This window comes from Anomaloglossus baeobatrachus, chromosome 3 (genome assembly GCF_048569485.1).
Source record: "Anomaloglossus baeobatrachus isolate aAnoBae1 chromosome 3, aAnoBae1.hap1, whole genome shotgun sequence".
In the NCBI taxonomy this organism is placed as follows: domain Eukaryota; kingdom Metazoa; phylum Chordata; class Amphibia; order Anura; family Aromobatidae; genus Anomaloglossus; species Anomaloglossus baeobatrachus.
The window spans coordinates 382572539-382599956 of record NC_134355.1 but is presented as its reverse complement, the minus strand read 5'-3'; the positions used below and the strand labels follow the sequence as shown (position 1 = coordinate 382599956).

Sequence of the window (27418 nt, the reverse complement as noted above, 5' to 3'; positions counted from 1 at the left end):
AAAATTGGGCCCCACACACACCCACCCCTTCAGTGGCAGCAGTTGTGCCCTAGTTGTACACTTCACAGCTACATTTGCATCAAGCACATTCAAAAATACGCCATTCTTATCCGTCCCCAGGATGACACCGGGGTAGGTAGCAAAGTCTTTCCTGATCCCAGCTCTGTTCATCTTGGCTTCTTTTAAAAACACATCAAGCAAGGGTTACTCCAAGCGGAGTCTCCCTTTTTTTCCAAAAATTGGGCCCCACACACCCACCCATTCAGTGGCAGCAGTTGTGCCCCAGTTGTACACTTCACAGCTACATTTGCATCAAGCACATTCAAAAATACGCCATTCTTATCCGTCCCCAGGATGACACCGGGGTAGGTAGCAAAGTCTTTCCTGATCCCAGCTCTGTTCATCTTGGCTTCTTTTAAAAACACATCAAGCAAGGGTTACTCCAAGCGGAGTCTCCCTTTTTTTCCAAAAATTGGGCCCCACACACCCACCCATTCAGTGGCAGCAGTTGTGCCCTAGTTGTACACTTCACAGCTACATTTGCATCAAGCACATTCAAAAATACGCCATTCTTATCCATCCCCAGGATGACACCGGGGTAGGTAGCAAAGTCTTTGCTGACCCATGACTTGTTCATCTTGGCTTCTTTTAAAAACAATGTAAGCAAGGGTTACTCCAAGCGGAGTCTCCCTTTTTTCCAAAAATTGGGCCCCACACACCCACCCATTCAGTGGCAGCAGTTGTGCCCCAGTTGTACACTTCACAGCTAGATTTGCATCAAGCACATTCAAAAATACGTCATTCTTATCCGTCCCCAGGATGACACCGGGGTAGGTAGCAAAGTCTTTCCTGATCCCAGCTCTGTTCATCTTGGCTTCTTTTAAAAACACATCAAGCAAGGGTTACTCCAAGCGGAGTCTCCCTTTTTTTCCAAAAATTGGGCCCCACACACCCACCCATTCAGTGGCAGCAGTTGTGCCCCAGTTGTACACTTCACAGCTACATTTGCATCAAGCACATTCAAAAATACGCCATTCTTATCCGTCCCCAGGATGACACCGGGGTAGGTAGCAAAGTCTTTCCTGATCCCAGCTCTGTTCATCTTGGCTTCTTTTAAAAACAATGTAAGCAAGGGTTACTCCAAGCGGAGTCTCCCTTTTTTCCAAAAATTGGGCCCCACACACCCACCCATTCAGTGGCAGCAGTTGTGCCCCAGTTGTACACTTCACAGCTACATTTGCATCAAGCACATTCAAAAATACGCCATTCTTATCCGTCCCCAGGATGACACCGGGGTAGGTAGCAAAGTCTTTCCTGATCCCAGCTCTGTTCATCTTGGCTTCTTTTAAAAACAATGTAAGCAAGGGTTACTCCAAGCGGAGTCTCCCTTTTTTTCCAAAAATTGGGCCCCACACACCCACCCATTCAGTGGCAGCAGTTGTGCCCCAGTTGTACACTTCACAGCTACATTTGCATCAAGCACATTCAAAAATACGCCATTCTTATCCGTCCCCAGGATGACACCGGGGTAGGTAGCAAAGTCTTTCCTGATCCCAGCTCTGTTCATCTTGGCTTCTTTTAAAAACAATGTAAGCAAGGGTTACTCCAAGCGGAGTCTCCCTTTTTTCCAAAAATTGGGCCCCACACACCCACCCATTCAGTGGCAGCAGTTGTGCCCCAGTTGTACACTTCACAGCTAGATTTGCATCAAGCACATTCAAAAATACGTCATTCTTATCCGTCCCCAGGATGACACCGGGGTAGGTAGCAAAGTCTTTCCTGATCCCAGCTTTGTTCATCTTGGCTTCTTTTAAAAACACATCAAGCAAGGGTTACTCCAAGCGGAGTCTCCCTTTTTTTCCAAAAATTGGGCCCCACACACCCACCCATTCAGTGGCAGCAGTTGTGCCCCAGTTGTACACTTCACAGCTACATTTGCATCAAGCACATTCAAAAATATGCCATTCTTATCCGTCCCCAGGATGACACCGGGGTAGGTAGCAAAGTCTTTCCTGATCCCAGCTCTGTTCATCTTGGCTTCTTTTAAAAACAATGTAAGCAAGGGTTACTCCAAGCGGAGTCTCCCTTTTTTTCCAAAAATTGTGCCCCACACACACCCACCCATTCAGTGGCAGCACTTGTGCCCTAGTTGTACACTTCACAGCTAGATTTGCATCAAGCACATTCAAAATCCACAAGCATTTACTCTCCCCAGGATGACACAGGGGTTGTAAATTCCTTCTGGATCCATGACTTGTTCATTTTGATGAACGTCAGTCTGTCCACATTGTCACTGGACAGACGCGTGCGCTTATCTGTCAGCACACACCCAGCAGCACTGAAGACACGTTCAGAGACAACGCTGGCAGCTGGACACGACAAAATCTCTAAGGCGTAAGTTGCGAGCTCTGGCCATTTTTCTAGGTTTGAAGCCCAAAAGGAGCAAGGCTCCAGTTGCACAGTCATGGCATCGATGTTCATTTGGAGATACTCCTGTATCATCCTCTCCAGCCGTTGACTATGTGTCAGACTTGTTGTCTCTGGTGGCCTTGCAAAGGAGGGTCTAAAAAAATTATGAAAAGATTCCATAAAATTGCTGTTACCAGCACCAGATACGGTCCTACTGGTACGTGTAGACTGTTGAAGATGACGAGACCGTCCCATGTTTGTCAAGTTACAACTGGGAGATTCACTCCCTGCACCTGCACGGTTGTTTGGTGGAAAAGCAGATCTAAGATCGAGTAACAGCTTCTGCTGATACTCCTGCATACGTGCGTCCCTTTCTATGGCTGGAATTATGTCACAAAATTTGGACTTGTACCGGGGATCTAATAGTGTGGCAAGCCAGTAGTCATCATCACTTCTAATTTTGACAATACGAGGGTCATGTTGGAGGTAGTGCAACAAGAAGGCACTCATGTGTCTTGCGCAGCCATGTGGACCAAGTCCACGCTGTGTTTGTGGCATAGAGGTGCTAACCGTTCTTTCTTCCTCTGACATCTCCCCCCAACCTCTTTCAACTGAAATTTGACCAAGGTCTCCCTCATCTGCTGAGTCTTCCATGTCCATGGACAGTTCGTCCTCCATTTCTTCATGTCCTCCTGCACCTTCCTAAACATCTCGCCTGCTACCATGCGCCCTTGTTGATCCCTGTACCCCATGCTCCCATGCCTGGCGCCTTGGTGATGATGAACGTCTGGACCTTGGTGATGTTGTTGTGTCTTGCGCATATGAATCCTCCTGTAGCTCATCCCCTTCCTGTTGTCCCACCCCCTGACTCCGAATAGTGTTTAGCGTGTGTTCCAGCATGTAAATGACTGGAATCGTCATGCTGATAATGGCATTGTCAGCGCTAAACATATTCGTCGCCATGTCGAAACTGTGCAGAAGGGTGCATAGGTCCTTGATCTGAGACCACTCCATCAGGGTGATCTGCCCCACCCCTGCATCTCGTTGGCCCAGGCTATACGTCATGACGTATTGCACCAGGGCACGGCGGTGCTGCCACAGTCGCTGTAACATGTGGAGAGTTGAATTCCAGCGTGTCGCCACATCGCATTTCAGGCGATGAACCGGCAGGCCGAAAGACTTCTGGAGCGATGCAAGTCGCTCAGCTGCGGCGCTTGAACGGCGGAAGTGAGCAGACAGTTTTCGTGCCCTGTTCAGAAGGCCATCTAGGCCGGGATACTGTGTTAAAAATTGCTGCACGACAAGGTTCAACACGTGAGCCATACAAGGTACGTGTGTCACCTTGCCCAGGCGAAGGGCCGCACCCAGGTTTGCAGCATTGTCGCACACGGCCTTACCAGGCTGCAGGTTGAGTGGAGACAACCATTTATTAAACTCGTACCGCAGAGCTGACCACAACTCCTCAGCTGTGTGACTCTTATTCCCAAGACATGTCAAGCTAAAGACCGCCTGATGCCGTTGCGCTCTGCTGCCAGCATAGTAATGAGGGGTGCGTGATTCCTTCTGCGCAGTGAGAACGCTGGTGGCCTGACCAGGCAGGCTTGGGGCGGAGGTGGAGGACCCAGATGAGGTGGAGGATGCAGAAGCAGTGGCGGAACTTGGACAGACAGAGGATTGACACACAAGTCGTGGGGACGGCAAGACTTGTGCAGCAGACCCTTCACCATCTATCACCATAGTTACCCAGTGCCCAGTCAGCGACATGTAACGTCCCTGTCCATGCTTACTGGTCCAAGTATCGGTGGTGAAATGCACCCGTTCACACACAGAGTTTCTCAAGGAAGCGGTGATGTTGTGTGCGACATGCTGGTGTAGCGCGGGCACACCTTTCTTAGAGAAGTAGTGGCGACTAGGCATCTGGTACTGGGGCACAGCGACAGACATAAGGTCTCTAAAATCCTGTGTGTCCACTAGGCGAAAAGGCAGCATTTCGGTAGCCAACAGCTTACAGAGGGATAGAGTCAACCTCTTAGCTTTGTCATGGGTCGGAGGAAGTGGCCTTTTATTTGACCACATCTGAGGGACAGAGATCTGGCTGCTGTGTGTAGACGGTGTTGAGTAGGGTGTCCCTGGAAAAATGCAGGTTTGTGAGGAAAGTGCAGGCGGAGACATGATGTTGCCTTCATCCAACGTTGGTGCTATCGATGTCTGAGAGAGCTGTACACACTCACTTGTTTCCCCTTCCAAACCAACTGACGACCTTACAAGCAAACTGCCTGTTGCGGTTACAGTGGTGGAAGTTTTGCGTGGAAAAACAGGTGTGACAGCTATCCCCACAGTCCTAGAAGATGAAGAGCGCGCGGATGCACTGGAAGGGGCGGGCGGTGGATGGTTCGCTCCGCTAGGCCGCATTGCAGCACGGTGAGCTTCCCACCGGGACTTATGATATTTAGTCATGTGACGATTCATGGAAGAAGTTGTCAAACTGCTGAGGTTTTGACCTCTACTAACAGAATCATGACAAATGTTACATATCACATGAGTTGGGCGATCTTTTTCGATGTGAAAAAAGGACCAGGCTAGGCAAGGCTTAGAGGCCATGCGACCTGTTGATCCACCCCGAATAATGCTCATAGGCAGAGTGGTGGCTGAGGATGCAGTTGTAGACGTGCTACCAGTGCTCCGACTCTGTCCAGGAAGGCGCAAGGTAACTTCGTCGTCGGTTGCATCCTCCTCCACCGCCTCTGTTGACCTCCTCGAGTGCCTGACTGGGGGTTGACAGTAGGTGGGATCTAGAACGTCATCATCAATTGTTGTGTTTGCACTCCCCTCCCCCTCAGACCGAGCCTCTTCTTGCCCTGACCGAATATTTAAGTTGTCATCCCAATCGGGTATCTGCGTCTCATCTTCATCAGTATGTTCCTCATTGTCTATAACCACAGGTGTTACAGTTTGTGACAAAGGGTCAACATTATGCTCAGAAACTTGGTCCTCACGGCCTGAATCAGAGTCACAAAGGTTCTGGGCATCACTGCAGACCATTTCCTGTTCTGTACTCACTGTAGCTTGGGAGCAGACCTCTGATTCCCAGGCTATAGTGTGACTGAACAGCTCTGCAGACTCAGCCATCTCAGTTCCACCATACTGTGCAGGGCTGATGGAGACTTCAGAGCTGCGAGAAATCAAGTGTGATTGGGATGACAACTCAGAGGACTGGTGTTTTTTGGATGCGGTACTTGAAGTGGCTGAGAGGGCACTTGTTGGACCACTTGAGATCCATTCAAGCATTTTCCTTTTTTGCCCATCATCTACCTTTGTTCCTCTTGTTCGTGTCCGTAAAAAAGGGAGCACATCGGATTGTCCACAATAAGTAGTAGACATCTTACTTTTGCTAGTAGATGGTCTATCTGCAGCAGATGATAATGGAGCTTTGCCACCTTCCCCACTGACAAAACCTTTTTTGCCTTTTCCACCACGCCTCTTCCCCTTTCCACCAGCATCTGTCATTTTGCCACTCATGTTGATTGCGACAAGATTGTGGACTGAAAATGTGGTAGTAAAAATTGAGAGGTGGTGAAGATTGCAGTGTTGGTCTAGCTTTATTAACAGCAGAATAATAAAGAATAAATATCCCTGACAATGTAACTTAGTTATAATTAGTTGGAGTGTGCAACGCAGGCAGACGTGCTGCAAATGTCTTGGCACTAGTGGGACTAAAGCAAAGTCCAATAGCCACGTATAGGATGCCACTAGGTACACTGAGTGTTTGCTAGTATAATGGCTTAGTTATAATTAGTTGGAGTGTGCAACGAAGGCAGATGCGCTCTGCAAATGTCTTGGCACTAGTGGGACTATAGCAAAGTCCAATAGCCACGTATAGGATGCCACTAGGTACACTGAGTGTGTGCTAGTATAATGGCTTAGTTATAATTAGTTGGAGTGTGCAACGCAGGCAGATGCGTTCTGCAAATGTCTTGGCACTAGTGGGACTAAAGCAAAGTCCAATAGCCACGTATAGGATGCCACTAGGTACACTAAGTGTTTGCTAGTATAATGGCTTAGTTATAATTAGTTGGAGTGTGCAACGCAGGCAGATGCGCTCTGCAAATGTCTTGGCACTAGTGGGACTATAGCAAAGTCCAATAGCCACGTATAGGATGCCACTAGGTACACTGAGTGTTTGCTAGTATAATGGCTTAGTTATAATTAGTTGGAGTGTGCAACGCAGGCAGATGCGCTCTGCAAATGTCTTGGCACTAGTGGGACTATAGCAAAGTCCAATAGCCACGTATAGGATGCCACTAGGTACACTGAGTGTGTGCTAGTATAATGGCTTAGTTATAATTAGTTGGAGTGTGCAACGCAGGCAGATGCGTTCTGCAAATGTCTTGGCACTAGTGGGACTATAGCAAAGTCCAAAAGTCCAATAGCCACGTATAGGATGCCACTAGGTACACTGAGTGTTTGCTAGTATAATGGCTTAGTTATAATTAGTTGGAGTGTGCAACGCAGGCACATGCGCTCTGCAAATGTCTTGGCACTAGTGGGACTATAGCAAAGTCCAATAGCCACGTATAGGATGCCACTAGGTACACTGAGTGTGTGCTAGTATAATGGCTTAGTTATAATTAGTTGGAGTGTGCAACGCAGGCAGATGCGTTCTGCAAATGTCTTGGCACTAGTGGGACTAAAGCAAAGTCCAATAGCCACGTATAGGATGCCACTAGGTACACTAAGTGTTTGCTAGTATAATGGCTTAGTTATAATTAGTTGGAGTGTGCAACGCAGGCAGATGCGCTCTGCAAATGTCTTGGCACTAGTGGGACTATAGCAAAGTCCAATAGCCACGTATAGGATGCCACTAGGTACACTGAGTGTTTGCTAGTATAATGGCTTAGTTATAATTAGTTGGAGTGTGCAACGCAGGCAGATGCGCTCTGCAAATGTCTTGGCACTAGTGGGACTATAGCAAAGTCCAATAGCCACGTATAGGATGCCACTAGGTACACTGAGTGTGTGCTAGTATAATGGCTTAGTTATAATTAGTTGGAGTGTGCAACGCAGGCAGATGCGTTCTGCAAATGTCTTGGCACTAGTGGGACTAAAGCAAAGTCCAATAGCTACGTATAGGATGCCACTAGGTACACTAAGTGTTTGCTAGTATAATGGCTTAGTTATAATTAGTTGGAGTGTGCAACGCAGGCAGATGCGCTCTGCAAATGTCTTGGCACTAGTGGGACTATAGCAAAGTCCAATAGCAACGTATAGGATGCCACTAGGTACACTGAGTGTGTGCTAGTATAATGGCTTAGTTATAATTAGTTGGAGTGTGCAACGCAGGCAGATGCGCTCTGCAAATGTCTTGGCACTAGTGGGACTATAGCAAAGTCCAATAGCCACGTATAGGATGCCACTAGGTACACTGAGTGTGTGCTAGTATAATGGCTTAGTTATAATTAGTTGGAGTGTGCAACGCAGGCAGATGCGTTCTGCAAATGTCTTGGCACTAGTGGGACTAAAGCAAAGTCCAATAGCCACGTATAGGATGCCACTAGGTACACTAAGTGTTTGCTAGTATAATGGCTTAGTTATAATTAGTTGGAGTGTGCAACGCAGGCAGATGCGCTCTGCAAATGTCTTGGCACTAGTGGGACTATAGCAAAGTCCAATAGCCACGTATAGGATGCCACTAGGTACACTAAGTGTTTGCTAGTATAATGGCTTAGTTATAATTAGTTGGAGTGTGCAACGCAGGCAGATGCGCTCTGCAAATGTCTTGGCACTAGTGGGACTATAGCAAAGTCCAATAGCCACGTATAGGATGCCACTAGGTACACTGAGTGTTTGCTAGTATAATGGCTTAGTTATAATTAGTTGGAGTGTGCAACGCAGGCAGATGCGCTCTGCAAATGTCTTGGCACTAGTGGGACTATAGCAAAGTCCAATAGCCACGTATAGGATGCCACTAGGTACACTGAGTGTGTGCTAGTATAATGGCTTAGTTATAATTAGTTGGAGTGTGCAACGCAGGCAGATGCGCTCTGCAAATGTCTTGGCACTAGTGGGACTATAGCAAAGTCCAATAGCCACGTATAGGATGCCACTAGGTACACTGAGTGTGTGCTAGTATAATGGCTTAGTTATAATTAGTTGGAGTGTGCAACGCAGGCAGATGCGTTCTGCAAATGTCTTGGCACTAGTGGGACTAAAGCAAAGTCCAATAGCCACGTATAGGATGCCACTAGGTACACTAAGTGTTTGCTAGTATAATGGCTTAGTTATAATTAGTTGGAGTGTGCAACGCAGGCAGATGCGCTCTGCAAATGTCTTGGCACTAGTGGGACTATAGCAAAGTCCAATAGCCACGTATAGGATGCCACTAGGTACACTGAGTGTGTGCTAGTATAATGGCTTAGTTATAATTAGTTGGAGTGTCCAAACACAGGCAGATGCGCTCTGCAAATGTCTTGGCACTAGTGGGACTATAGCAAAGTCCAATAGCCACGTATAGGATGCCACTAGGTACACTGAGTGTGTGCTAGTATAATGGCTTAGTTATAATTAGTTGGAGTGTGCAACGCAGGCAGATGCGTTCTGCAAATGTCTTGGCACTAGTGGGACTAAAGCAAAGTCCAATAGCCACGTATAGGATGCCACTAGGTACACTGAGTGTGTGCTAGTATAATGGCTTAGTTATAATTAGTTGGAGTGTGCAACGCAGGCAGATGCGCTCTGCAAATGTCTTGGCACTAGTGGGACTATAGCAAAGTCCAATAGCCACGTATAGGATGCCACTAGGTACACTAAGTGTTTGCTAGTATAATGGCTTAGTTATAATTAGTTGGAGTGTGCAACGCAGGCAGATGCGCTCTGCAAATGTCTTGGCACTAGTGGGACTATAGCAAAGTCCAATAGCCACGTATAGGATGCCACTAGGTACACTGAGTGTGTGCTAGTATAATGGCTTAGTTATAATTAGTTGGAGTGTGCAACGCAGGCAGATGCGCTCTGCAAATGTCTTGGCACTAGTGGGACTATAGCAAAGTCCAATAGCCACGTATAGGATGCCACTAGGTACACTGAGTGTGTGCTAGTATAATGGCTTAGTTATAATTAGTTGGAGTGTGCAACGCAGGCAGATGCGTTCTGCAAATGTCTTGGCACTAGTGGGACTAAAGCAAAGTCCAATAGCCACGTATAGGATGCCACTAGGTACACTAAGTGTTTGCTAGTATAATGGCTTAGTTATAATTAGTTGGAGTGTGCAACGCAGGCAGAGGCGCTCTGCAAATGTCTTGGCACTAGTGGGACTATAGCAAAGTCCAATAGCCACGTATAGGATGCCACTAGGTACACTGAGTGTTTGCTAGTATAATGGCTTAGTTATAATTAGTTGTAGTGTGCAATGCAGGCAGACGTGCTCTGCAAATGTCTTTGCACTAGTGGGACTATAGCAAAGTCCAATAGCCACAGATAGGATGCCACTAGGTACACTGAGTGTTTGCTAGTATAATGGCTTAGTTATGAGTTGGAGTGTGCAGAGGACAAGAGGGTACAGTGGCAGGATTGTGGTGCTCTGGGTAGAGGAATGGAAGCCTGCCTTTCTATTCCCTCCTAATGGTGAAATGCAGGGAGGAAATCCCTGACCTTGGCTGCACAGACGCTGGCGCTGTTTTCAGGACCTGTCACCTTAACTCTGACCCTGCCGGTTTGAGCCCTTAAAAGGACTGCTATAAAGTGCTCTCCCTATGCTGTCTAACGCTGTGTATGCAGCGCATACAGCTGTATCGGCTATAGGACTCAGGATGACGGAGCTGCGACAGTGATGTCTGACACCCAAGACGCAGAAGGCAGATAATGGCGTTCGTGAAGAAAATGTCCGGTTTTATAATGCAGGGACATGTGACATGCAGATCCTATCACACATGCCGTTGCTTCTCTGGCTCAAAGTCCACTTAGCTGTGTGTGTGTCTATGATTGGCTGACATGCTGGCCCGCCCCACAAGACGCGCGCGCTTAGGGAAGGAAGACAAGAAAAAAAAAAAAAAAAATGGCGATCGCCATTATAGAAACAGCAGTGATCTGAAGGCGCTGTTCACGCACACTATACACTGAAATGTGATAATAGTTTGATTCACAGAGTGACTTACACTATTACAGCAGAAACCAAGCTATGATTTAGCTGTTTTTTGGCTGCTAGAACCGTTCTCGAACGTTTCTAGAACTATCGAGCTTTTGCAAAAAGCTCGAGTTCTAGTTCGATCTAGAACATGCCCCAAAATCACTCGAGCCTAGAACTGGAGAACCACGAACCACGAACCGCGCTCAACTCTACTCATGAACAAAGTACATTTTAGTTAATAGGACCCATTACACAGTACATAGCAGGGACACATACGGTATATAAGATTATCTCAGCACAGGATCATTTTTTTTTAAAAAACATCCAATTGTGTAAATTATTGTTACTCCAAGATCTATTAACAAAAATGTACTTTTTTTGTGGGACAAACCCTTTAACACAACTATACTACATTACATATATATTTAGAAAACTTTAGAGAATGACATTTATGTTGAGAGTGATTCTTTAAGAAATATGAAGTTAAAGAGTAAGAGAATATGAAGAAAAGTCAAAACTTACCCTAAGTAGAAAATTTGTGGCAAGTTCTTGATACCGAGGTGAATTTGGATCACTGAGCTCAGATGTAAATTCTTGGTTTTTGAGGGTAATTGTGAATTCTACAATCTGCTGTTTTGGATGTGCAGGTATTAAGTTAGTAACTTCTGTTCCCTAAAAATGGAATAAAACAAAATCAAAAAACCTTAATAGTTTGATTAAAACTATGATCCACTAAAGTTCATATTATTCTATCTATCTATCTATCTATCCCTCTATCTATCTATCTATCTATCTATCTATCTATCTATCTATCTATCTATCCCTCTATCTGTCATCCAGCCATCATCTATCAATCCATTATCTGTCTATCTATCTATTTATCTATCTACAGTATCTATCTATCTATCTATCTATCTATCTATCTATCTATCTATCTGTCACCCAGCCATCATCTATCAATCCATTATCTATCTATCTATCTATCTATCCCTCTATCTATCTATCTATCTATCCCTCTATCTATCTATCTATCTATCTATCTATCTATCTATCTATCTATCTATCTATCTGTCATCCAGCCATCATCTATCAATCAATTATCTATCTATCTATCTATCTATCTATCTATCTACCCATCCATCCATTTGCATTGTCAAATTAAACACCCTATGTTGGAAAAGTTGGAGAGCCTTTTTTGGTAACGCCATGTGTTCATCTGTTTGTCTGTCCATACCAGACTCCTAGCAGGTAAAACGTTGAATAAAAAAATGCACAGTTTTGCCTCATTTTTTAAATTGTTATTTCCCTAGTCATTAGAATGGATGAAAAACACTGCATAAACTCTGAAAGACTTTACATACTGCAGACTTAAAACGGCTTCAAATCTGCAAGAAAAAGAAAAGCAACTAGAAAATGCTTCTGTTTTCGTGAATATATGTGACAAAAATGGAGCAAATGCTTAATGTGGGCACATACCGTTAAGAGTATGGCGGGCTTTGCACACTACGACATCGCAGGTGCGATGTCGGTGGGGTCAAATTGAAAGTGACGCACATCCGGCATCGCATGCGACATCGTAGTGTGTAAAACCTAGATGATACGATTAACGAGCACAAAATCGTCATAATCGTATCATCGGTGCAGCGTCGGCGTAATCCATAATTACGCTGACGCGATGGTCTGATGTTGTTCCTCGCTCCTGCGGCAGCACACATCGCTGTGTGTGAAGTCGCAGGAGCGAGGAACATCTCCTACCTGCGTCACCGCGGCTCCTGTAGGATATGCGGAAGGGAGAAGGTGGGCGGGATGTTTACATCCTGCTCATCTCCGCCCCTTCGCCGTTATTGGCCGCCTGCCGTGTGACATCGCTATGACGCCGCACGACCCGCCCCCTTAGGAAGGAGGCGGGTCGCCGGCCAGAGCGACGGTCGCAGGGCAGGTGAGTGCATGTGAAGCTGGCGTAGCGATAATTTTCGCTACGCCAGCTATCACACGATATCGTACCTGCAACGGGGGCAGGGACTATCGTGTGCGACATCGCAGCATCGGCTTGCGATGTCGCAACGTGCAAAGCTCGCCTAAGAGGAAGAGAGTTCAAACAATTGACCGCTTGCCCAGGTTAGCTATATCCGTCAGCTCATGCTCAAGAATACCCGACATTCATCACAAGACCTCAAGTGCTTCTCTTAATTTTACCAATGTCAAAGTGCATGAGTCTACATGGGAGATGTGTCCGGACAGGGGAAGCCACCATGGTGAGATTTGATTTAGTTACCAGATAACATATTTGCTAAAAACTGAAGACAAGAGTTTCACCTGTCAGAAGACTGAAGCTCAATCAAAACTGGATTTTGCAATATGACATTGTCCCAAACATAACTGTAAATCCAGTAAGGAATGTGAAAAAAATATACAAGAATTTCCTCAAAGCCCAAATATACACTGAAAAAATATTTAAATACAAGACTTTTGTTTTTTCTCCAATTTTTCATGAGCTTAAAGATCTAACACTTTTTCTCGGAACACAAAAGACCCTTTTCTCTTAATTGTTAACAAATTTGTCTAAATCTGTGTTAGTGAGCACTGCTCTTTTGCGGAGATAATCCATCCACCTCACAGGCTTATTAGATAGCATGATTATTGCACAGGTGTGCCTTAGGCTGGCCACAATAAAAAGCCACTCTAAATTGTGCAGTTCAAAAGATAAGTCATCATTGTCACATCTTGTGAGTCCAACACATGGCACCCGCAGAAATGAGCTGTTTGCAGCTCTGGTGGCAGCTGCATATTATATGGGGAGAGTTGTGTTTAGAGGTTTTTAATGTAGATTTGTTTTTTTTAATGCGTATCCACTTCAAAAACCCCATAAAGACATATTTAAATGTTATTTAATGTTTATTTTTCATGTAGTTTTTGAAGTGAACCCATTTACAAAAAAAAACCAAAACACATAAAATACTCAATTTGACATAAACTAAGAAGAGATAATAGCATAGTTCCATAGACTGTGTTGTGGCCGTTCATAGGAACTGAAGCTCAGAGACCCTATTCATTTCCATAGGAACAGCACCCAATAATGGTCACTACACAGTGAGTAAATTATGCAGATGGTTGAAGATCGGATGGTGGACAGATGAAATGAGAGAAAGGAGCCAGAAAATGTACAGCTCCAAAATGTACAATTCTCCGAAACAGTGGCTCAGCTCTTATTCACTGCAATGGTAATTGAAATGCTCCGAGAACGGTCGTCATCTGGTACCCCAGCCAGGCTTATATTTATTACCTATTGATAGGGTAGGCCCTTAATATCTAAGTATTGAATGACCCCTTTAAGTCTAAGGAACAGCAGTAAATACCTTTGACAAAGGCTTGGTGTCATTCATAATTTTATTCAAGGGAGTATCATTTGTAGTAACAAGAAAGGGCGGTTCGGACTGAGGGAAACCTGTAATATAAGAGAGATAGTCAGAATTATTTTCTTTTAAATTAAAATATATAATTATCATATTAAAAATAATGTCTTTTTTGATACTTTCACATAGGAAAATACTGCATTTTTTACAACTATTTAAGCTGAAAATGCTGCAACAACATTTATATCAATAGAGGAAACTGTAAAGGACTACTCTCAGTGCCTTTTCGTTGGGTTGGTGCATTTTTGAATCAGTGTCAATTTCTCTCAAATACAGCATGCTTTTAGTTGAGCTGTTTTATGTATGTGTTTTCCAGTTGACTTCTCTATAGGAATTAGCCAACTCATGAAAAAATATACAGTATGTAAAATATATCTGAATAAAGAAGCCACCCAAAAAACGCTTGTAAGAAGCTTTGTGTGACAAAATAATTGTTTATATTCATGCCCAAAAAACTATGGGGGAAATTCATATTCAAACTCTGCTCAAGTAAGAAATCTATCTATATATATAATTGCCTTATTCTGTCTGTCTGTCTGTCTTGCTCCAAAATTCTGTCGTTACCGTGGCAAGTGTCTCATTGGCCGCTCACCTCACCTCGGCTCCACCCCCCACACAGATTGCCCGCTCGCCCAGGCTCCGCCTCCCACACGGATTGGCCTCTCGCCCCGGCCCCCTGCACGCATTGGTAACTAGGCCACGCCCCGCCCCCCTCACGCATTGCACGCTCGCTCTGGCCCGCCCCCGCACGCATTCCCCGAACCGACACGGAGCCCCAATTCCCAGGTGAGTGCTGTACCCCCGGGAGCCCACACCAGCATATGCGGCAACCCAGCCGACACATACCCTCGCATTGCTGGGGTTGCCGGCGTACGCTGGTGTGGGCTCCTGTGCGTGGGGGGGCGGGGTAAGCTGGTAACTATGGTACACATCGGCTAATATTGTGTAGCATGGTTACCAGCGTATGCCGGCTCCCTGCCCATTCACATCGTTGGTCTCCCGCTGTCACACGCTGATGCGTGCTGCACAGCAGGAGACCAACAAGTGACCCAGCACTGTCTCTTTGAATACTTACCTGATGTGTACCATGCTTATCCTCCTTTCTCCCCAGGACTAATTCTCCTATTATCCTGCTCTCCCCCCAGGACTACTCCTCCTATTATCCTCCTCTCCCCCCCAGGACTAATTCTCCTATTATACTCCTCTCCCCCCAGGAATACTCCTCCTATTAGACTCCTCTCCCCCCAGGACTACTCCTCCTATTATCCTCCTCTCCCCCCAGGACTAATTCTCCTATTATACTATTCTCCCCCCAGGACTAATTCTCCTATTATACTCCTCTCCCCCCAGGAATACTCCTCCTATTATCCTGCTCTCCCCACAGGACTACTCCTCCTATTATCCTGCTCTCCCCACAGGACTACTCCTCCTATTATCCTCCTCTCCCCCCAGGACTAATTCTCCTATTATACTCCTCTCCCCCCAGGATTAATTCTCCTATTATCCTGCTCTCCCCACAGGACTACTCCTCCTATTATCCTCCTCTCTCCCCAGGACTACTCCTCCTATTATCCTCCTCTCCCCACAGGACTACTCCTTCTATTATCCTCCTCTCCCCCCAGGACTACTCCTCCTATTATCCTCCTCTCCCCCCAGGACTACTCCTCCTATTATACTCCTCACCCCCCAGGACTACTCCTCCTATTATTCTTCCCCCAACCCCCAGGAATACTCCTCCTATTATCCTCCTCTCTCCCCAGGACTACTCCTCCTATTATCCTCCTCTCCCCCCAGGAATACTCCTCCTATTAGACTCCTCTCCCCCCAAGGACTACTCCTCCTATTAGACTCCTCACCCCCAGGATGACTAATCCTATTATCCTCCTCTCCCCCCAGGAATACTCCTCCTATTATACTCCTCATCCCCCAGGACTACTCCTCCTAATATCCTCCTCTCCCCCTGGACTACTCCTCCTATTATCCTCCTCTCCCCCCAGGAATACTCCTCCTATTATACTCCTCATCCCCCAGGACTACTCCTCCTATTATCCTCCTCTCCCCCAGGACTACTCCTCCTATTATACTCCTCTCCCACAGGACTACTCCTCCAATACACACACACTGCACAAAACATACCTCCCCCCAAACCACACACCCCCCCACACAAACCGTGCAACACATACAGCACCACACACACACAATGCTGCAGACACCCAGCGCTCCACAAACAACACAACACACACAACACAACACACAGCACCACACACACACACACAACTAGAGATGAGCGAACCGGTCGCGGTTCGGCTCGAGGTCGGTTTGCCGAACGGAGGTCCCGTTCGAGTTCGGTTCGTCGAACGTTCGACGAACCGAACTCGAACTGCATAGGAAACAATGGCAGGCAATCACAAACACATAAAAACACCTAGAAAACACCCTCAAAGGTGTACAAAAGGTGACAAACAACTCACAACACAACACAAACACATGGGAAAGTGACAAGTACATATACTCATGCGAAAACAAAAGAGCTGGACAAGGAAAAAGAGGAGGAGACACAGATATAGGCATGGCACGCCCTTCTAAAATCATGTAAAACACCGAAAGGTGACTCCAAGCGGACTCTCCCTTTTTTCTAAAAATTGGGCCACACACACACCCACCCCTTCAGTGGCAGCACTTGTGCCCTAGTTGTACACTTCACAGCTAGGTTTGCATCAAGCACATTCAAAAATACGCCATTCTTAACCGTCCCCAGGATGACACCGGGGTAGGTAGTAAAGTCTTTCCTGATCCCAGCTCTGTTCATCTTGGATCATTTTTTAAAACAATGTAAGCAAGGATTACTCCAAGCAGAGTGTCCCTTTTTTCCAAAAATTGTGCCCCACACACACCCACCCATTCAGTGGCAGCACTTGTGCCCTAGTTGTACAATTCACAGCTAGATTTGCATCAAGCACATTCAAAAATACGCCATTCTTAACCGTCCCCAGGATGACACCGGGGTAGGTAGCAAAGTCTTTGCTGATACCAGCTCTGTTCATCTTGGATCATTTTTTAAAACACTGTAAGTAAGGGTTACTCCAAGCGGAGTCTCCCTTTTTTTCCAAAAATTGTGCCCCACAGACACCCCATCAGTGGCAGCACTTGTGCCCTAGTTGCAAACAGGATGTTTTGATTTGCATCAAGCACATTCCAAATCCACAAGCATTTACTCTCCCCAGGATGACACAGGGGTAGTAAATTCCTTGTGGATCCATGACTTGTTCATTTTGATGAACGTTAGTCTGTCCACATTGTCACTGGACAGACGTGTGCGCTTATCTGTCAGCACACACCCAGCAGCACTGAAGACACGTTCAGAGACAATGCTGGCAGCTGGACACGACAAAATTTCCAAGGCGTAACTGGAGAGCTCTGGCCATTTTTCAAGATTTGAAGCCCAAAATGAGCAAGGCTCCATTTGCAAAGTCATGGCATAGATGTTCATTTGGAGATACTCCTGTATCATCCTCTCCAGCCGTTGACTATGTGTCAGACTTGTTGTCTCTGGTGGCCTTGCAAAGGAGGGTCTAAAAAAATTATGAAAAGATTCAATAAAATTGCTGTTACCAGCACCAGATACGGTGCTACTGGTACGGGTAGACTGTTGGAGATGACGAGACCGTCCCATGTTTGTCAAGTTACAACTGGGAGATTCACTCCCTGCACCTGCACGGTTGTTTGGTGGAAAAGCCGAGCTAAGATCGAGTAACAGCTTCTGCTGATACTCCTGCATACGTGCGTCCCTTTCTATGGCTGGAATTATGTCACAAAATTTGGACTTGTACCGGGGATCTAATAGTGTGGCAATCCAGTAGTCATCATCACTTCTAATTTTGACAATACGAGGGTCATGTTGGAGGTAGTGCAACAAGAAGGCACTCATGTGTCTTGCGCAGCCATGCGGACCCAGTCCACGCTGTGTTTGTGGCATAGAGGTGCTAACCGTTCTTTCTTCCTCTGACATCTCCCCCCAACCTCTTTCAACTGAAATTTGACCAAGGTCTCCCTCATCCGCTGAGTCTTCCATGTCCATGGACAGTTCGTCCTCCATTTCTTCATGTTCTCCTGCACCTTCCTCAACATTTCGCCTGCTACCATACACCCTTGTTGATTTCTGTCCCCCATGGTCCCATGCCTGCCGCGTTGGTGATGATGAACGTCTGGACCTTGGTGATGTTATTGTCCCTTGCGCATATGAATCCTCCTGTAGTTCCTCCCCTTCCTGTTGTCACACACCCTGATTCCGAATAGTGTTTAGCGTGTGCTCCAGCATGTAAATGACTGGAATTGTCATGCTTATAATGGCATTGTCAGCGCTAAACATATTCGTCGCCATGTCGAAACTATGCAGAAGGGTGCATAGGTCCTTGATCTGAGACCACTCCATCAGGGTGATCTGCCCCACCTCTACATCTCGTTGGCCCAGGCTATACGTCATGACGTATTGCACCAGGGCTCGGCGGTGTTGCCATAGTCGCTGTAACATGTGGAGAATCGAATTCCAGCATGTCACCACATCGCATTTCAGGCGATGAACCGGCAGGCCGAAAGACTTCTGGAGCGATGCAAGTCGCTCAGCTGCGGCGGTTGAACGGCGGAAGTGAGCAGACAGTTTTCGTGCCCTGGTCAGAAGGCCATCTAGGCCGGGATAGTGTGTTAAAAATTGCTGGACAACAAGGTTCAACACGTGAGCCATACAAGGCACGTGTGTCACCTTGCCCAGGCGAAGGGCCGCACCCAGGTTTGCAGCATTGTCGCACACGGCCTTACCAGGCTGCAGGTTGAGTGGAGACAACCATTTATTAAACTCGGACCGCAGAGCTGACCACAACTCCTCAGCTGTGTGACTCTTATTCCCAAGACATGTCAAGCTAAAGACCGCCTGATGCCTTTGCGCTCTGCTGCCAGCATAGTAATGAGGGGTGCGTGATTCCTTCTGCGCAGTGAGAACGCTGGTGGCCTGACCAGGCAGGCTTGGGGCAGCGGTGGAGGACACAGATGAGGTGGAGGAGGCAGAAGCAGTGGCGGAACTTGGACAGACAGAGGATTGACACACAAGTCGTGGGGACGGCAAGACTTGTGTAGCAGACCCTTCACCATCTATCACCATAGTTACCCAGTGCCCAGTCAGCGACATGTAACGTCCCTGTCCATGCTTACTGGTCCAAGTATTGATGGTGAAATGCACCCGTTCACACACAGAGTTTCTCAAGGAAGCGGTGATGTTGTGTGCGACATGCTGGTGTAGCGCGGGCACACCTTTCTTAGTGAAGTAGTGGCAACTGGGCATCTGGTACTGGGGCACAGCGACAGACATAAGGTCTCTAAAATCCTGTGTGTCCACCAGGCGGAAAGGCAGCATTTCGGTAGCCAAGAGCTTACAGAGGGATAAAGTCAACCTCTTAGCTTTGTCATGGGTCGCAGGAAATGGCCTTTTATTTGTCCACATCTGAGGGACAGAGATCTGGCTGCTGTGTGTAGACAGTGTTGAGTAGGGTGTCCCTGGAAAAATGCAGGTTTGTGAGGAAAGTGTAGGCGTAGACATGATGTTGCCTTCATCCAACGTTGGTGCTATTGATGTCTGAGAGAGCTGTACACACGCACTTGTTTCCCCTTCCAAACCAACTGACGACCTACCAAGCAAACTGCCTGTTGCGGTTACAGTGGTGGAAGTTGTGCGTGGAAAACCAGGTGTGACAGCTGTCCCCACAGTCCTAGAAGATGAAGAGCGCGCGGATGCACTGGAAGGGGCAGGCCGTGGATGGTTCGCTCCGCTAGGCCGCATTGCAGCACGGTGAGCTTCCCACTGGGACCTATGATATTTATTCATGTGACGATTCATGGAAGAAGTTGTCAAACTGCTGAGGTTTTGACCTCTACTAACAGAATCACGACAAATTTTACACATCACATAATTTGGGCGATCTTTTTCTATGTCAAAAAAGGACCAGGCTAGGCAAGGCTTAGAGGGCATGCGACCTGCTGAGCCCCCCCGACTAGTGCTCAGAGGCAGAGTGGTGGCTGATGATGCAGTTGTAGACGTGCTGCCAGTGCTCCGACTCTGTCCAGGAAGGCGCAAGGTAACTTCGTCGTCGGTTGCATCCTCCTCCACCGCCTCTGTTGACCTCCTCGAGTGCCTGACTGTGGGTTGACAGTAGGTGGGATCTAGAACTTCATCATCAATTGTTGTGTTTGCACTCCCCTCACCCTCAGACCGAGCCTCTTCTTGCCCTGACCGAATATTTAAGTTGTCATCCCAATCTGGTATCTGCGTCTCATCGTCATCAGTATGTTCCTCATTGTCTATAACCACAGGTGTTACAGTTTGTGACAAAGGGTCAACATTATGCTCAGAAACTTGGTCCTCACGGCCTGAATCAGAGTCACAAAGGTTCTGGGCATCACTGCAGACCATTTCCTGGTCTGTACTCACTGTAGCTTGGGAGCAGACCTCTGATTCCCAGGCTATAGTGTGACTGAACAGCTCTGCAGACTTAGCCATCTCAGTTCCACCATACTGTGCAGGGCTGATGGAGACTTCAGAGCTGGGAGAAAGCAAGTTTGATTGGGATGACAACTCAGAGGACTGGTGTTTTTTGGATGTGGTACTTGAGGTGGCTAAGAGGGCACTTGTTGGACCACTTGAGATCCATTCAAGCATTTTCCTTTTTTGACCATCATCTACCTTTGTTCCTGTTGTTTGTGTCCGTAAAAAAGGTAGCACATCGGATTGTCCACGGTAAGTAGTAGACATCTTACTTTTTCTGGTAGATGGTCTATCTTCAGCAGATGTTAATGGAGCTTTGCCACCTTCCCCACGAAAAAATACCCTTTTTTTCCTTTTCCACCACGCCTCTTCCCCTATCAACCAGCATCTGTCATTTTGCCACTCATGTTGATTACGACACTGAAAATGTGGTAGTAAAAATTGAGAGGTGGTGTAGATTGCAGCAGTGGTCTAGCTTTATTAACAGCAGAATAATAAAGAATAAATATCCCTGACAATGCAACTACGGCCCTTAAACTGGCAGCATAAATTGCTAGTATAATGGCTTAGTAACAATGAGTTTGAGTGTGCAATGCAGGCAGACGTGCTGCAAATATCTTTGCACTACTGGGACAATACAAAAGTCCAACAGCCACGTTTAGGATGCCACTAAGTTCACTCAGTGTTTGCTACTATCATGGCTTAGTAACAATGAGTTTGAGTGTGCAATGCAGGCAGACGTGCTGCAAATATCTTTGCACTAGTGGGACTATACAGAAGTCCAATAGCCACGTTTAGGATGCCACTAGGTTCACTCAGTGTTTGCTAGTATAATGGCTTAGTTACAATGAGTTTCAGTGTGCAATGCAGGCAGATGTGCTGCAAATATCTTTGCACTAGTGGGACTATACAGAAGTCCAATAGCTACGTTTAGGATGCCACTAGGTTCACTTAGTGTTTGCTAGTATAATGGCTTAGTTACAATGAGTTTCAGTGTGCAATGCAGGCAGATGTGCTGCAAATATCTTTGCACTAGTGGGACTATACAGAAGTCCAATAGCCACGTTTAGGATGCCACTAGGTTCACTCAGTGTTTGCTAGTGTAATGGCTTAGTTACAATGAGTTGGAGTGTGCAATGCAGGCAGACGTGCTGCAAATATCTTTGCACTAGTGGGACTATACAGAAGTCCAATAGCCACGTTTAGGATGCCACTAAGTTCACTCAGTGTTTGCTAGTATAATGGCTTAGTTATAATGAGTTTGAGTGTGCAATGCAGGCAGACGTGCTGCAAATATCTTTGCACTAGTGGGACTATACAGAAGTCCAATAGCCACGTTTAGGATGCCACTAAGTTCACTCAGTGTTTGCTAGTATAATGGCTTAGTTACAATGAGTTGGAGTGTGCAATGCAGGCAGACGTGCTGCAAATATCTTTGCACTACTGGGACAATACAAAAGTCCAACAGCCACGTTTAGGATGCCACTAAGTTCACTCAGTGTTTGCTACTATAATGGCTTAGTAACAATGAGTTTGAGTGTGCAATGCAGGCAGACGTGCTGCAAATATCTTTGCACTACTGGGACAATACAAAAGTCCAACAGCCACGTTTAGGATGCCACTAAGTTCACTCAGTGTTTGCTACTATAATGGCTTAGTAACAATGAGTTTGAGTGTGCAATGCAGGCAGACGTGCTGCAAATATCTTTGCACTAGTGGGACTATACAGAAGTCCAATAGCCACGTTTAGGATGCCACTAAGTTCACTCAGTGTTTGCTAGTATAATGGCTTAGTTATAATGAGTTTGAGTGTGTAATGCAGGCAGACGTGCTGCAAATATCTTTGCACTAGTGGGACTATACAGAAGTCCAATAGCCACATTTAGGATGCCACTAAGTTCACTCAGTGTTTGCTAGTATAATGGCTTAGTTATAATGAGTTTGAGTGTGCAATGCAGGCAGACGTGCTGCAAATATCTTTGCACTAGTGGGACTATACAGAAGTCCAACAGCCACGTTTAGGATGCCACTAGGTTCACTGAGTGTTTGCTAGTATAATGGCTTAGTTATAATGAGTTTGAGTGTGCAATGCAGGCAGACGTGCTGCAAATATCTTTGCCCTAGTGGGACTATACAGAAGTTCAATAGCCACGTTTAGGATGCCACTAGGTTCACTCAGTGTTTGCTAGTATAATGGCTTAGTAACAATGAGTTGGAGTGTGCAAAGGGCAGGAGGGTACAGTGGCAGGGTTGTGGGTCTCTGGGTAGAGGAAAGGAAGCCTGCCTTTCTATCCCTCCTAATGGGGAAATGCAGCGAGGAAATCCCTGACCTTAGCTACACAGACGCTGTCATCTTGTGTAGCTGTTAAACTCTGTTTTCAGGACCTGTCACCTATGGCTCTGACCCTGCCGGTATGAGCCCTTAAAAGGACTGATAGAAAGTGCTATCCCTATGCTGTCCAGTGCTGTGTATGGAGCGTATACAGCAGTATCGGTGATAGGAGCTGCACCAGTGATGTCTGACACCAAGGACGCAGAAGGCAGATAATGGCGTGCTGGAGGAAAATGTCCGGTTTTATAATGCAGGGACATGTGACATGCAGATCCTATCACACATGCCGTTGCTTCTCTGGCTAAAAGTCCACTTAGCTGTGTGTGTGTCTGGGATTGGCTGACATGCTGGCCCGCCCCACTACACGCGCGCGCTTAGGGAAGGAAGACAAGGAAAAAAAAAAAAAAATGTCGATCGCTATTATACATACAGCAGTGATCTGAATGCGCTGTTCCCGCACACTATACACTGAAATGTCATAATAGTGTGAGTCACAGAGTGACTTACACTATTACAGCGGAAAGCCAGCTAGGAATTAGCTGGTTTTTTTGCTGCTAGAACCATTCTCGAATGTAACTAGAACTATCGAGCGTTTAGCAAAAAGCTCGAGTTCTAGTTCGATCTAGAACAGCCCCCAAAATCACTCGAACCGTGAACTGGAGAACCACGAACTGCTCTCAACTCTACACACAACGCTGCAGACACACAGCGCTCTACAAACAACGCAACACACAAACAACACCGCTCTCACACCTCCCCACCCAGTCAACACCCAGAACATTTACAGCGCCCTACACAAATACTTGGCAACTACACACAACATCTATATATATATATATATAACAAAAATCATATCCTCCCCTCTCCCCAGGACTACTCCTCCTATTATCCTCCTCTCTCCCCAGGACTACTCCTCCTATTATCCTCCTCTCCCCCCAGGACTCCTCCTCCTATTATACTCCTCTCCCCCCAGGACTACTCCTCCTATTATACTCCTCTCCCCCCACGACTACTACTCCTATTATACTCTGCCCCCAGGACTTCTCCTCCTATTATACTCCTCTCTCCCCAGGACTACTCCTCCTATAATACTCCTCTCTCCCCAGGACTACTCCTCCACACACACAACGCTGCAGACACACAGCGCTCCACAAACAACGCAACACACACAACGCAACACACAAACAACACCGCTCTCACACATCCCCACACACAGACAACACCCAGAACATTTAATGCACCCTACACAAACACTTGGTAACTACACACAACAACCTCTCTATATATATAACAAAAATCATACATTAACTACACAATAAATTCCAGACTACCCGATGCGTTAGAAATGGGCCACCTTCTAGTAAATAATAATTGTGGCATCTTTACCTAACCTTCGCACCAGAATTGCAAATCTACTGCAGCTAAGGGTTAAATTAGATTAACACTATGACTTATACCTCATTCAGACGTCTGAGTGACATATATCCGTTTTTTCCCTGGATACAATACTCATTATAATCTAACATACATCCACAGGTGTGTTTCTAACTCAGATGTTGCCAATAAACCTATCAGAAGCTTTCAAAGACATGACATAATCATATGGGCTGTTCCATATTGTTTAAACCATTTATAAATATAACACTGCCCTCTCAATGGGCAAGAATGAATAAAGATATAACTCTTTTTCTCAATGCTAATAGATTTTTAATACAGAAGGCAAGATAGCAACAATTGAAAGACATGTAACACTTGCGACAATTAATGTTTCGGTCCTCCAGGACCTTGATCACATTAATCGCAGACATCCAAAAAAATGGCAATATGGTAAGGTTTTTCCTGTTCCCTCCACAGTGGAGTTCAGGGTAGGAATATCCTGTCCTTCCTGGGCAGTTAGGGAAAATTAATCGCCTGTATAGAAATGCAGGAAGATCCTTGAAGCAATTAATGCATATGTCTTATGAGTGGGCTCATAAAAAATGAATATGTGCTCTAGACCCTCCGGGGTTAATGCTGTATTTGCCTTTTGTGTACACGTTAAGCTGAATTGCAGTCTGTCCCCAGGAGCTATGGCCACCGATGAGCGATTTTGCACGTTTTTGCAATGATGCAAAATCGCTCATAGGTGTCACACGCAACGGCATCGCTAAAGCGACCGGATGTGCGTCGAAAATTCCGTGACCCTAACGAGATCGCTTGAGCGATGTCGCAGAGTGTAAAGCGGCCTTTAGTGTACATTAACTTTTGACTTTGCAGAAAATAATAAAAATGCCTTAGGCCCTGTGCGCACTTGCCGGTTTTTGCCGCGGATTTCCTGAGGTTTTGCTGCATATTTCGCTGCAGAAAATGTTCATAACATCTCTGCAGTGAATCACCAGGAAAACTTATGGGAAAAAAAAATGCTGTGCGCACTATGCGGATTTTGACAGCTGCATGTTTTGCTGCGGGATTCCCGCAGCAAAAACAATTGCATGTCACTTCATTTCCACAGGTCGCTGCGGCATTTTACTCCATTGACTGCAATGTAATCGTGAAATCTCGCAGGGAATAACGCAGGCAGCAAATTCTGTGCGGTTCATTGCGTTTTCCTGCGTTATTCCCTCTGGTATTTCGTGGTTTACCTGCGGTAATGTTCAGCACTGCCTGCGGTTTGCAGGGAAGTGATGTTATTATGACAGGAAGAGGAAGCGGAGCAGAGAGTAAACACACACATCACAGACACAGACATAGAACACACACATATCGCACTCACACACAGACATAGAACACACACAGACACAGACATATAGAATACATACACATCACACTCACACACAGACACAGACATATAGAATACACATAGAAATCAAACGGAAATATAGAAATAAAAACACGTGGGCTCCGCAGTATTTTTACCTTCCAGCCGAGGTAAGCACACAACGGCGGCCCGGTATTCTCAGGCTGGGGAGGGCGATGGCAGGGTTAATGCCCTCCCCTCCTGCAGCCCAGAATATCAGCCCACAGCTGCCCCGGGACTGTTGCATCCATTATGCGGCAGTACCGGAGTGTCCCCAGCTCTTCCTGTTGCCGTGATGCAGTGGCAGACAGGGTAATAAGGAGTTAATGGCGGCGGATCACCGCCACTAAGTCCAGGCTTGATCATGGCAGTGTCTATGTGACAGCTGACATGATCAGCCCGTAAGTAAAGGGAAAAAACACATACACCGAAAAATCCTTTATTTTAAATAAAACACCGAAAAATCCTTTATTTTAAATAAAACACAAATAAGCCACCTCGTTCACCCTTTTATTAACCCCTCCCAAACACACAGCTCCGGCGTAATCCACGTCCTGCGATGCTTGCATCCAGCCGTGACTGACACTGACACAGCGCTGAATGCAGCCTTGCAGCGAGACAGCAGAGGTAACTACAGGGCATTTCCCACGGCCGGTAATGTGAAATCCCTACCGCTCGGGAGAAATGCAGCGATCTGTCCCCTATCTATCTATCCCTCTGTCTATCCCTCTATCTATTCTTCTATTTGTCTATTTATCTATCTATCTACTATCTATCTCAGAAGGAAATGATTTTTTTTTTCAATGTGCTTTATTGCATTGAATGCAATAAAACACATGTACCAACCCGCACGTGGCAAAACCGCGGCAACACCGTGAACAATACCGCGGTAAAACCGCAGCAAACCGCATGCGGTTTTCGGGTGCGGTTTGCCGAGGTTTTTTACCGCGGGTACGGTAATTTTTCAGACCCTGCGGAATTTTCTTAGGAAAATTCCGTTTTCCAGTGCGCACAGGGCCTTAACCATTTTCTTTCTTTAATTATTCTGGCATTTGTCAAATTTTACTAATTTTGGTTCCTAATTGACCTAAAACAGGAAAGGTTTATTCTGATTTCATGCCAGATAATGAGGAAAACATATGTCTTTTAGAAAGTGTATGTAAACTTCTGGTTTCAACTGTATACAAAAAGAGAAGTGTGGTATGGTTGACAGAATGTGAATGTAAAATGTTAACATAGTGTAGGACAGTTTTTAATGCAGGTTTGAACCGCAGGTAGAAGTTGATAAAAAAGCATTGGGAACTGTATAAGAAGGGCATGAGCTGGCTGTACATATTTAGACTAAAGTTGGTGAAAAAGGAAAATTTCAACCATAACAAACATTTGTAGGGTTAAAGTTTACAGCAAATAATCATTTTAGGCATATTATAAAAGAACGTCACTGTTTGGCCATGTTCAAATTTTTTTTCCAGTTTTTATCACCTTTCTATTTTTACTCTAGATCATATCTTCTAGAAATGAAATTTCTTTGTAAAGAAGGTTCCTGGTTGATAGAATGATTGTAATGGTCAATACACACTAAAATCTGTGCAAAATGATCAGTCACTAGAATACGTGAATAACATTAGAGATGAGCGAACCCAAGCTGTAAAGGTCATGGTCCGTACCAATTACTGAGTGTCTGGGGCTTCAACCCAAACACGGTCTTTTAAACAAAGTCTGAGCTGGCATTCAGATGCTGATCATATGCCAACCACTTGATCGAGCATTAGGATGCTTAAGTACGCTAGGTACTAGGCTCAGTCTATGAATAGCTGTCACTGGGGGTAAAAGC

General features: G+C 45.9%; 1 protein-coding gene across 1 annotated transcript in view; it reads right to left on the bottom strand.

The window, feature by feature from the left end:
* Positions 1–27418, bottom strand: part of IMPG1 (interphotoreceptor matrix proteoglycan 1) — a 601870-nt gene that overhangs the window by 455158 nt on the left and 119294 nt on the right. Inside the window, exons 7-8 of the mRNA XM_075341503.1 lie at positions 13888–13976; positions 11054–11203 (exon numbers count right to left, since the gene is read on the bottom strand). Coding sequence (XP_075197618.1) covers positions 11054–11203; positions 13888–13976 — 239 coding nt within the window. The remainder of the gene's footprint in view (positions 1–11053; positions 11204–13887; positions 13977–27418) is intronic.